Genomic DNA, 11736 nt, shown 5'->3' with positions numbered 1-11736 from the left:
ATGATTAGCACCATCACAAAGTTCAGTGATGACGATTACAGTACAAGTAAACTGATAATCAAGGCCTCGCTATTAAGCCCTTCACGACAGGCAGAAGGGAGTCAGGTGGGGTTAAACCCTAAAAAATGAGGAATGCGCCCCCACACTGTACATTGCCACCTTTACGCTGATGGAATGCATAAGGTGTACGAACGCTGACTACGTGCTGGTACAATCCCACACTACTGTTGTGGGACTGGTGTGGAACCGCTCCCTACCATTTCTTCAGCAGCCTCCAGTGGTCCCTTTAAGGACTGATTTTAGGCCGCTGTAGAACTGGAAAAACTATTTGGAGCTTGCATGACACATGCTCCACCTTGTTTTAAACCCATTTTACAGAAAGGTCCTGAAACAGGTGCAAGGCCCTATTTTCTATATTTAAATTGATCCAATACTGATTTCAGGCAGCCTAAAAACAGTGAGGACCAATATATTTTTGTGCAAATGGAATTTAATTTGCTGCTGCACAGATTAGGTGCAGCACCTCGTGCCCAGAAATTGCTATACATTGTGCCCAAGAAAATGGGCAAAACAGATACTAATTTCTACCCCAGTATGTCCAAATAACATGCTGAATGTGACCTTTGCCAAGTGCCAAGATGTGGGGTCAGCCCCACCATGTAAATTGAGTTTGGCAATCCTGGTTAGATTATGCGCCTCTGGAGTGGAATTTGTACCCACAACCTACCGGCTCAGAGGTGATAATTCAAAAATGCCCTGTCGATTTGATACTTAAAAATAATTGAGATTTTGTCCTTTTCTAACCAGACGAAATAAAAAAATAATGTGCCACAGGGTAATTACACGTTTGAATTACAATATCGTTGTGTCACTGCCAGTTATTTTCATTAATATTTAATGCAGGGAACGTTCATAGTCGGCCAGTTACAGTAAAGGGTGGCGGAAGCTGTTTTTGCCGGCACAAACGCCGGGGAGGCCGCTGCTAGTTCTGGTCGGCCAGCTGTGATGGAAGAGTGAGTGACGGCAGAGCTGCTGAGACGCTTGTTCCCGGTGTAAACAGGTTGGTGTCTGCGGTATAAAACTCTCCTTTAACAAGCTTCGAAACACCGGAAACTCTTCGCCGAAGGCCGGAGTGACAACGCTGGATAAGATACGCGCGTGTCCTGGGTGCCGGGCCGCGTGTGGAGTCGGCACCGACATTGGCGTCCTGGGGCCTGGCGCCTACCTCAACTTTTTCAAACCCCCTGCCCGTCTCGAGGCGAACAGCGGCGCACGTGTTGACCGGCCGCGCGCGTGCGCGCACACGCACGTCGGCAGGCGCGCGGGAAGACCACCTGGGGAGTGCGGGAGACAATGGGCTGGTCACGTGCCGCTGAGTTGGCACTAATCCTGGAGTTGCTGTAACTCACAAATGGGTCCAGGTTAATGTCTACCTGGTCCAGTCACTGATCAGTTTTACCCAGAGGACTGGTTAGTTGGGCGTTTACTTTTCCCTGGCTCAACAGGGTGGACCACGAATACTTATTCAGGACTTTGCAGGCATTCCGGTCCCAGTTGCATTTTGTCATCCAGATCTGACCCTGTACGTTGCCGATCGCTGTCCGATTAAGGTTTAACAGATCTTTCGCTTTGGAAGAGGAGTGCGTTAGGGATGCCCTATGTTCGGTCAATTATATACCATTTGCGTGGAGTCTTTCCTGCACCTCTTGCGAAAGAGGTTGATGGGACTGGCTTTGCTGTGAGCCAGATGTGAAGGCCGTCCTTTTGGCTTATGCCAATGGGCTCCTCATGGCTCTGGATCCAATGGACTTGGGGAGGATGGGCGAGTGCCAGCAAGTTTACTCTGCCGCATCCTCTGTGAGGATCAATTCGGAAAAATGTTCTGGTCTCTTGATAGGTCAATGCTGGTTGGAACTTCTGCTGGAGGAGCACTGACCTTTTGCCTGGAGCACTAGCCACCTCCGGTACTTGGGAGTCTATCTCGGCCCCGCTGAGGAAACCTGGTCGGTGAACTGGGAAGATCTCGACACCAAAGTCACGGTTCGCATCGGGCGCTGGACAGGACTGCTCTGAGTGCTGTCCAACAGGGGTCGAATACCGGTCATGAACCAACTGGTGGTGGCTGTGCTACAGTACCGGTTGGCCACTTTGATTCCACCCTGATTTTTGTCACCAAAACTTGGAGGAAACTCGTTGACTTCTGGGACAAAAGGAAGCATTGGGTTTCTGCTGCAATTCTGAGTCTACCACTTAGGTAGGCGGCTTGTAGACGCTGGTGTGGCTTTACACCCAGACTGTGACTTTCTGCCTTCAGACCTGTACGTTGCGGAGCCTCCAGAATAGTGTGCTCTAGCCACTCTGCAATCAATACCTCTGCGTGGCTGGCTTGGGTGACAGGTGGCTGATGGAACGAGGGCCCAGGCTGTGAAGTTACCCAGCATCAGATGTACTAAATGGCGGCGAAGTGGGTTGGGTGTTGCCGGAGGCGTTGACGTGTCAGTTGTTCTGGGGTTGCGGCCAAAGCCATCCAGGCTTTGAAAATCACGCTTGGACCTGATGCCGTTTGGTGTATCATGGAGGTTTAGGCATATGGAGAGATCCCGTCTCATCTTTACCCCCATTTGAGTGGCATTTCTTATCCAAGTGAGGTCCTGAAACCTCCCTCAGGGACCTGCGGCTCACAACTTGAACCATCTCAAGGAAATTCCTTCTGTGATATTCCACACTGTGTGGTGGGGTTTCTTGTACAGGCTGTTCCTGCACACTCTCCACTTCCTCGCCCACGTCTCCCTTCCAGGGACCCTGGTGTGTCATCTTGCCATCCAGCGGAGGTGGGGGGCCCCAATGATTGGCTCTCTATGCGAGAGTCCTTCCCAGCATCATTGGGGATCTGGGATGGAGCGTGTTGCATGGAGCAATAATGTGCAACAGTTTTTTTTTTAAACACTTTCAACGACTCCCAGGCCGCATAAGGATTTTGCAGCTTAGAGAAGTCCATGGCCCATGTATATATTCAGTGAGAGAGGCTGCAGCCCCTGTATAGGTACTTGAAGGGCTGCTCTTGAACTTCAGCCCCCCTACGCTTCTGATCTTTGGCTGTCTGCTGCGGGGGGATGTGTGTAAGTCAGTGGAGCTTCTGGTGAGTGCATCTGGGCCTGGCTAAAGCAATTTGTGGGTCCAGAACGGCATGGGCCTTGGTGGGCATTTCTTCGGCTGCCTGACTGTCTTCCACAGTCTTGTCCGTGCCCAGGCGACCCTGGAGAGGGAGCTATATTAGATGCTTTGCACAATTGATGGGCACTGCAGGTTATACTCTGTCTTGTAAATGCTGATAACATTCTGATTTAGTTGGGAAGGTTTCTTTTGCCTTTGTTGGTACTTGTTTCTTATGTTGAGCTTATTTTAGTTTGACTGGACCATGTGTCTTTCCTATATTAGTGGGGCCCTAAAAAGGGAACCTATTGTGCTGATTCTTGTTTGGTGACCCCGGGGCAACCCAGTGTCATCCTTATTAGTCCATCAAAAGAGGCCCAGGTGGGTGCATTTTTATTTGGAAGGAATTAGGGAGAGAGGGGAAAAGGGGTTTTAAAGCCTCCACATCTCTGTTGGCCAATGCCACCAGAACAGGTATCTCTGCAAGTGTCTGATTCCCAAGTTTAGGCCATCGCTAAAACAAAAAAATTGATCCAGTGAACTAAAATATTATTCTCTCCCATTAGACGAGCCGCATCCTGCGATGTTGAGCTGGTGGGTCACCGTGTGATCATGCTCCCTGTCCTGTGTGAGAGCACCACCGCAGGTTGGGGCTGTAAATCGAGCTGGAGGGCCGGGCCCTGGAACATCGTGGGTGAATGGGGGTACGGGGCCCAGAAGAGCCGAGGGTCCAGAGGCAGCACGGGCCTGCCCACACTGCGATATGTGTGCGCACTAGGTCCGTGCAGCAGAGCAGGTCTCCAGTTGTCTTAGTTCAACCCTTGCCACTGGATAAAGGCCTAGCTCTGTCGGGCTCGTGTGGTGACTGATGTGCACGTTAAAAAAATCCATGCACAGGCATCTTCCACCCCCTCAATTGGAGTTCAGAACTGGAACATTGGGTCCTTCATTGAAACGTCTGTGAACTCTTGTGGAAGCAAGTCATCCTTGTTCGAGGGACCACCTATGATGATGATGATGCTCCACGATCACCTGGGTGGCTACTATGGCTTTGAAAAATGGCCAAGAACCTATCATTATAAAACAGCAATAAAAACAGAAAATGCTGGAAATCTCCGGGTCAGGCAGCATCTGTGGAGAGAAACAGAGTTAACTGACGAAGGGTCATCGACCTGAAACGTTAACTCTGTTTCTCTCCACAGATGCTGCCTGACCTGCTTGATTTCCAGCATTTTCTGTTTTTATTTCAGATTCTAGCATCTGCAGTATTTTGCTTTTGTATTATAAAACAGCATATCGGTCAGTTTATTGTGAGTAATGCCATAGGAGGCTCACTGATGTGTGTGTTTCTTGTGAATGTACGTATTTATATATGTTTCTCTATTTATTATTTCTGTGGCGTTCATGATGAGTTCTCTCTGTTTCTCATTCTGTTGCCCTGATCTGTGTCTCCCTCTTTTTTGATCTCTTTTTCTGTTACTCAATGTTTGTATCTCTTCTCCCTTCATGACTTTGTCCCATTTGATGTCTGCCACCCTGACTCCCTACCTGCTCATCTTTCTACTCTTCGGTTTGTGTCTTTTGCCCTGATCTATCCATTCCCCAGGCTTTTTTCCTCTATCTGTGAACTCCTCATCTTTGATTCTCCATTTTCTAGATGTCCTCTTTTTCTCTCTGCCCTGTTCTGTCTCTGTTCTCCGACCTCCATCTCTTTCTGGTGTGATGTGTGTCTCTTTTCCCTGTTCTGTCATTGTACCCCAGATTTCGCCTTATCTGTTGATGACTCTTTCCAATGTCTTGTCACCATCTTTTTCTCATCATCCTTCTGCTAGCAGAGCTTCCCACCCCGGGTCAGTCCCAACCTGCTCCTTTCTATCTCTCTCTATGCCACCTGAACTGTTCACTCCATGTCTCTCTCTGTCATCTCCAATGTTTCTCTTTGCTGACAGCAAGTGCTATAAGATGTAGTGGGGGATGGAGTCCCAAAAGCAAGAAAGCAGGGCCATGATGTTGCTGGGAAGGCTGCAAAGAAAGGTACTGGTTAAGGAGCAGCTATGGCAGTTACATAGAAAATAGGTGCAGGAGTAGGCCATTCGGCCCTTCGAGCTCGCACCACCATTCAATAAGATCATGGCTGATCATTCACCTCCGTACCCCTTTCCTGCTTTCTCTCCATACCCCTTGATCCCTTTAGCCTTAAGGGCCATATCTAACTCTCTTGAATATATCCAATGAACTGGCATCAACAACTCTCTGCGGAAGGGAATTCCACAGGTTAACAACTCTCTGAGTGAAGAAGTTTCTCCTCATCTCAGTCCTAAATGGCTTACCCCTTATCCTTAGACTATGTCCCCTGGTTCTGGACTTCCCCAACATCGGGAACATTCTTCCTGCATCTAACCTGTCCAGTCCCGTCAGAATTTTATATGTTTCTATGAGATCCCCTCTCATCCTTCTAAACTCCAGTGAATACAGGCCCAGTCAATCCAGTCTCTCCTCATATGACAGTCCTGCCATCCCGGGAATCAATCTGGTGAACCTTCGCTGCACTCTCTCAATAGCAAGAACATCCTTCCTCAGATTAGAAGACCAAAACTGAACACAATATTCCAGGTGAGGCCTCACCAAAGCCCTGTACAACTGCAGTAAGACCTCCCTGCTCCTATACTCAAATCCCCTAGCTATGAAGGCCAACATATCATTTGCCTTCTTCACCGCCTGCTGTACCTGCATGACAACTTTCAAGGACTGACGTACCATGACACCCAGCTCTCGTTGCACCTCCCCTTTTCCTAATCTGCCGCCAATCAGATAATATTCTGCCTTTGTGTTTTTGCCACTAAAGTGGATAACCTCACACTTATCCACATTATACTGCATCTGCCATGCGGTTGCCCACTCACCTAACCTATCCAAGTCACCCTGCAGCCTCTTAGCGTCCTCCTCACAGCTCACACCGCCACCCAGTTTAGTGTCATCTGCAAACTTGGAGATATTACACTCAATTCCTTCATCTAAATCATTAATGTATATTGTAAATAGCTGGGGTCCCAGCACTGAGCCCTGCGGCACCCCACTAGTCATTGCCTGCCATTCTGAAAAGGACCCGTTTATCCTGACTCTCTGCTTCCTGTCTGCCAACCAGTTCTCTATCCACGTCAGTACATTACTCCCAATACCATGTGCTTTAATTTTGCACACCAATCTCTTGTGTGGGACCTTGTCAAAAGCCTTTTGAAAGTCCAACTACACCACATCCACTGGTTCTCCCTTGTCCACTCTACCAGTTGCATCCTCAAAATTCTAGAAGATTTGTCAAGCATGATTTTCCTTTCATAAATCCATGCTGACTTGGACCGATCCTGTCACCGCTTTCCAAGTGCGCTGCTATTTCATCTTTAACAATTGATTCCAACATTTTCCCCACTACTGATGTCAGGCTAACCAGTCTATAATTACCTGTTTTCTCTCTCCCTCCTTTCTTAAAAAGTGGTGTTACACTAGCTACCCTCCAGTCCATAGGAACTGATCCAGAGTCTATAGACTGTTGGAAAATGATCACCAATGCACCCACTATTTCTAGGGCCACTTCCTTAAGTACCCTGGGATGCAGAATACCAGGCTCCGGGGACTTATCGGCCTTCAATCCCATCAATTTCCCGCCTAATAAGGATTTCCTTCAGTTCCTCATCCTCACTAGACCCTCGGTCCCCTCGTATTTCTGGAAGGTTATTTGTGTCTTCCTTTGTGAAGACAGAACCAAAGTATTTGTTCAACTGGTCTGCCATTTCTTTGTTCCCCATTATAAATACACCCTAAGAAAGAGCAGCAGGAAGCCAGAAGCAGCTGAGCAGGGAGGAAGGCAGGACGAGGAAAACTTGGAGGCCAGGATCAAACAAGTCTTGACTGTTGAAGATGCCTTGGGTGTACAAAATTTAAAAATAGCGGGACCAGGAAGAAGAAAATCTTTGTCCACGATTTTTTTCTCAGTAACTGAAATTTCTAATGTTCAAAATAAGGTGTTAAGCAAAATAAAAACACAATAATAGCCTATTTTGCAATAACATAGCATTTGTGTCTTTTAATTTCTGTTAACTTTTACTTAGAAGCTTCAGCCTCTCCCAAGAATCTGGGCTTGGACTTAATACCTGTACCAACAGAACTATAACTCTTGGCTGAAGACTAATTTCCTCAGTTTAGTAAGCCGAATGAATGCAAGGCTCCCAAGTTTTGTTGCTTCAAAATTATTTGAACAAAGCCTATTAGACAAATTTCAAAAGCTTTATTAAGTGAATTTTATTTGAATGTTTTCTAAAACAGAGAAGATGTGTGTGTGAGAGAGAGAGATTGGAAGAGACGAAAGAAGCCTTATTTCAAAGGCTACTGATTACAACATACCTGTCATTGGTTTATGTTTGAATTATAAACATTTTTATTTTTCTCTCTGAGGCAAGCATGCAGGAGCTCCCCAACTTTATCTTGGAGTGGAGTGGAATTCAGTTGGCAAATTTAATTGGCTAAAAATAATTTTATTTCATCACACTATGGGCCCAAGTTTCCACATGATTTGCACCTGATTTTTAGGAGCAACTGGTGGAGAACGGACTATCTTAGAAATCGCAATTCTCCACATTTTTTTTTCTGCAGTTCTAGTCAGGTAGAACAGTTCTACTTTGGAACAGAATTTTTTCTTCAAAAGGGGGCGTGTCCGGCCACTGACGCCTGATTTGAAAGTTTCCACAGTGAAAACATACTCCAAACTAAAGTAGAATGGAGCAAGTGAAGATTTTTGTAGAATTGAAAAAACCTGTTCTACACATTAAAAAATCAGGCGCAGGTTACAAATTAGGCGTCCAGAACGAGGTGGGGGGGAAGGGAAGTCATTAAATTCTATAATAAATCCTTATTTATACTTGTACAAATATTATACAAATAAATCCAACCTGAATAAACATTTATAAGCAAAGAAAAGATTAAATAAACCATCTTCCTACCTGTGTGAAAGTGCTTCAGGCAGGCCTTTCGGGACTGAAGGCTGAACCGGCCGGCCCGAGACTTCGGGCAGGGCCCGTCCCCAGCACCAGATTTACAGGTAGGTGGTGTTGGGTTGGGGAGGGGAGGTTCGGGGGGGGGGGGGGGGGGGGGGCGGGGAGGGAGGTCAGGTCGGATCCAGTCCGGGAGCGGGAGTCGGGTCGGATCCAGTGGGGGTGGGGGGTCGGGAGCGCGGTCAGGTCGAGTCGGGGCGGGGAGCGGGAACAGGAGCGCGGGGGGGGCGGGGAGCGGGAACAGGAGCACGGGTCGGGTCCAGTCGGGGAGGCGGGGAGCGGGAACAGGAGCGCGGGTCGGATCGGGTCCAGGCGGGGAGCGGGAACAGGAGGGCGAGTCGGGTCCAGTTGGGGGGGGGCGGGGAGCGGGAACAGGAGCACGGGTCGGGTCGGGTTCAGTCGGGGGGGGGCGGGCGCGGAGCGGGAACAGGAGCTCGGGTCGGGGAGCGGGAACAGGAGCGCGGGTCGGGTCCAGTCAGGGGGGGGAAAGGGGGGTTGGGGAGTGGGTGTCGGGTCTGGTCGGGGGTGGGGGGGGAAGCAAGAGCTGGCCGTGGGAGGAGCCTTATTCACGCAGCCCCAGTGAGGCCATAGGGCCAGGGGCTGCGTGTTATGGGCCCCTCCCACACAGTTCGGCACCTGGAGCTACTGCACTTGCGTGCCCACTGTAGCGCGCATCCCGGCACTGTTTTCAGCGCAGGGACCTGGCTCCGCCCCCCTACAGCTCGTGCTGCGCTGTGCCGAGGGCCAGAGGACCTGCAGGGAGGTGGAGAATACGGAGGATTTTTTTAGGCGCACTTTGTGGCACGAAAAACGGGCGCCCAGGTCGGGACTGCGCCGTTCTAGGCGCGTGTGGAAACTTGGGCCCTATAGGTGGACAGATGTCTTGCAGAGAAATGTAGCAGACCGTGACAACTCAGCATACTGACAAACTCAAACAGTATAAAGATAAAGCAGAAAATATTTTTATATCTGGACCTTTTCTAAAATTTATTTTTAACAATTGAACATGATCAAAGTAAAACAGGTTTTTATTTGCTTAAGATGAACTGACCTTGCAAAAGATTGAAAACAAGTCAGCCTTCCTCATTCATTCATCCTTCCTTATACAAATGAAAACATGGTAATTCAGAATAGGGGTCAGAACGATGGGGTTTCTATTTTAAAAGTTAGGCCAATTGTCGAGCTATGTTGCACCTGTCTTTCTTCACCCTTGCTTCACTCCTCACCCTTGTTTCTCACAGGCTTTTGTTTTGTGTGTATACATCAGTTATTTTTCTACCAGTATCTGCAACAGTTGTGGCCATAAAACCAGACAACTATCCAGACCTGGATGGTTTCCACCTAAGAGTATTAACTGAAATAGGTGCAGAAATTGGGAATGCATTGGTTATGATCTTCCAAAACTCACTATAGTTGTGGATAGTACTAGCAGATTGGAAGTAGGAAATGTTATGCCATTTTTCAAAAACAAGGCAGGATAAACCAGCGAACTACAGGCCAGAGCTTAATGCCAGTAGTGGGAAAATTTATGTGAACATTTGGAAAAGTACATGATTAGGAAGAGTCGGCTTGCTTTGTGAAGAGTAGGTTGTGCCGAACTAACCTAACAGAACAAAATCACTGAAGTGTTGCATCAGGAACTTATGAAGTTTCATGTTCAACATTTGCAACTGCAGTTTTAATTTTACCACTGCTAATTGCTGAAAGTAGGATAACAAATTTGCATTAGCATTTTTTGGAACAGCTCTTTTAAATTGAGATTATGGAAAGGTACTGCGGGTTAACTAAGGTAATTAAAAAAATCTTAAACTACAATATATTCTGAAAATTTTGCTGCCAAATGTGTGGTGAATTCAACCAGTCTTTTAATATTAAAATAATACTATTTGTTTAAAAATGTTTTATCTTTTTTTACAGGGTATTTTATTCTTTCACAATGTTTGGTGGTTATGAAGATCTCGAGGCTTATGAAGATGAGCTGTATCGTGAAGAGTCTTCCAGCGAGGCAGAGATAGATAGCGATGTGGAGTTCCAGTTATACAGTCAAGTGCACTATGCAAACAAGCTCGCTGATTTGAAGATGGGCAGAGAGAAGGGCCCAGCTGCTGTGTATCAAGAAACTGCTTCAGTTGAAGACAATGTAAAAAAGGCAGGAAGAACAGAAAAAACAGTTGTTACTTCTGATTGTGATGTCATTGTCATTTCTGATAGTCCTGATGTCATTATTTTGTCAGACACTGCAGATGACGATAGTGTATATACCTGCAAGGGTATAAAACCTTCTGAATGGGAGGTCAGTGAAAGAAAAGATCAATACATAGGGGAACTTGCACCAGGATCAGACAGACATACCCATCGTTCGGCACCAAGTGTGGGCAGACTGGCTGAACTGCGGAAGTTGTCTCAGTGTATGGGCACCTCCAGTCTGAGCAGAAAGTCTCCACAAATCCAAGGGACAATGATGATAAAAGAGAGTGTGAGTTCAGGAGCAGAGGAGGATGATAAAATAGAGAGTTGGATGATGCTGGGACACGATCAGGAAGAAGAAAATGATGACAACATCCAGCTCAACGTTGTCGGTTGTGGAACGTTGAGAAACCAAGAAGGTAGGAGTTTTGACAGTGTATTGGAATATATACCATAGTGTAACTATGAGAAATATTTCTGCATGGTGAAATAAGGTAACATTTCTCTGGTTTGACAAACCTAAAATCTCTTCTTCAGATGATAAGATGTTGGTAGATGAACTCTGTTGTCTGTTTGATTATCCCAAAACGCTGACTCCAGCCAGTTATACAATGAAGGCTGCAAATTACCTGCTCCATTTGCCAGAAAAAAGAATATAATGTTTTGCAGGTTCTAACAATAAGAAGTCAACAGCATTGAATGACAATTACAAATTAAATATAATGGGAAAACCCTAAGAATTTAAACTGTCTTCAAATCTGACATTTCAGAATAGATAAAGTCAACTACAATAAGCACATGAAATGTACAGGCTACAAAATATATTAAATGATCAAGAGGATTACTTGAGGTAACTGTTAATGCATTAAGTTGGACAATTCCATTAAAGATCATGTTTGTTGGTTCAATTGAGGTAATCAGCAGAGTGTATTTCTAATATGTTGATGTGTTGGTATTAGTTAAAAGCCCATTTTATTCACATGCACTAGATTTGAAAATGCCTCAACAAATTAAAATATTTGACACCTGGATACAGAGAGAAAATATTTCACACTCACCGGAGCCTTGGCTTAGTGTTATCCCTCTTGCCTCTGAACTAGAAGGTCATGGGGTCAAGCCCTACTCGAGGACTTGAGTATATAATATTGGCTAACATTTCAGTGCTTTACTGAAGGAATGCTTGCATTGTTAGGAGTACGGTAGTGCAGTGATTATGTTAATGGACTAGTAATCCAGAGGTCTGGACTAATCCAGTTTGAGAATTTGAATTCAGTTGTTTTTAAAAATCTGGAAATAAAAAACTGGGATAAGTAAAAGTGACCAGGAAGCTGTTGGATTGTCGTAAAATTCC

General features: G+C 46.3%; 1 protein-coding gene across 1 annotated transcript in view; it reads left to right on the top strand.

Annotated features, from left to right (window-relative positions):
- Positions 1-996: 996 nt before the first annotated feature.
- The window catches only part of zcchc7 (zinc finger, CCHC domain containing 7), a 324827-nt gene continuing 314087 nt past the window's right edge, over positions 997-11736 (top strand). The window contains exons 1-2 of the mRNA XM_070880618.1: positions 997-1060; positions 10116-10804. Of these exons, the coding sequence (XP_070736719.1) occupies positions 10135-10804 (670 nt within the window). The 5' untranslated portion in view covers positions 997-1060; positions 10116-10134. The remainder of the gene's footprint in view (positions 1061-10115; positions 10805-11736) is intronic.

The sequence above is a fragment of the Pristiophorus japonicus genome, chromosome 1, assembly GCF_044704955.1.
Source record: "Pristiophorus japonicus isolate sPriJap1 chromosome 1, sPriJap1.hap1, whole genome shotgun sequence".
Lineage (NCBI taxonomy): Eukaryota > Metazoa > Chordata > Chondrichthyes > Pristiophoridae > Pristiophorus > Pristiophorus japonicus.
Note: the sequence above shows the minus strand (reverse complement) of the source record. Positions and strands in the feature narration are given on the sequence as shown.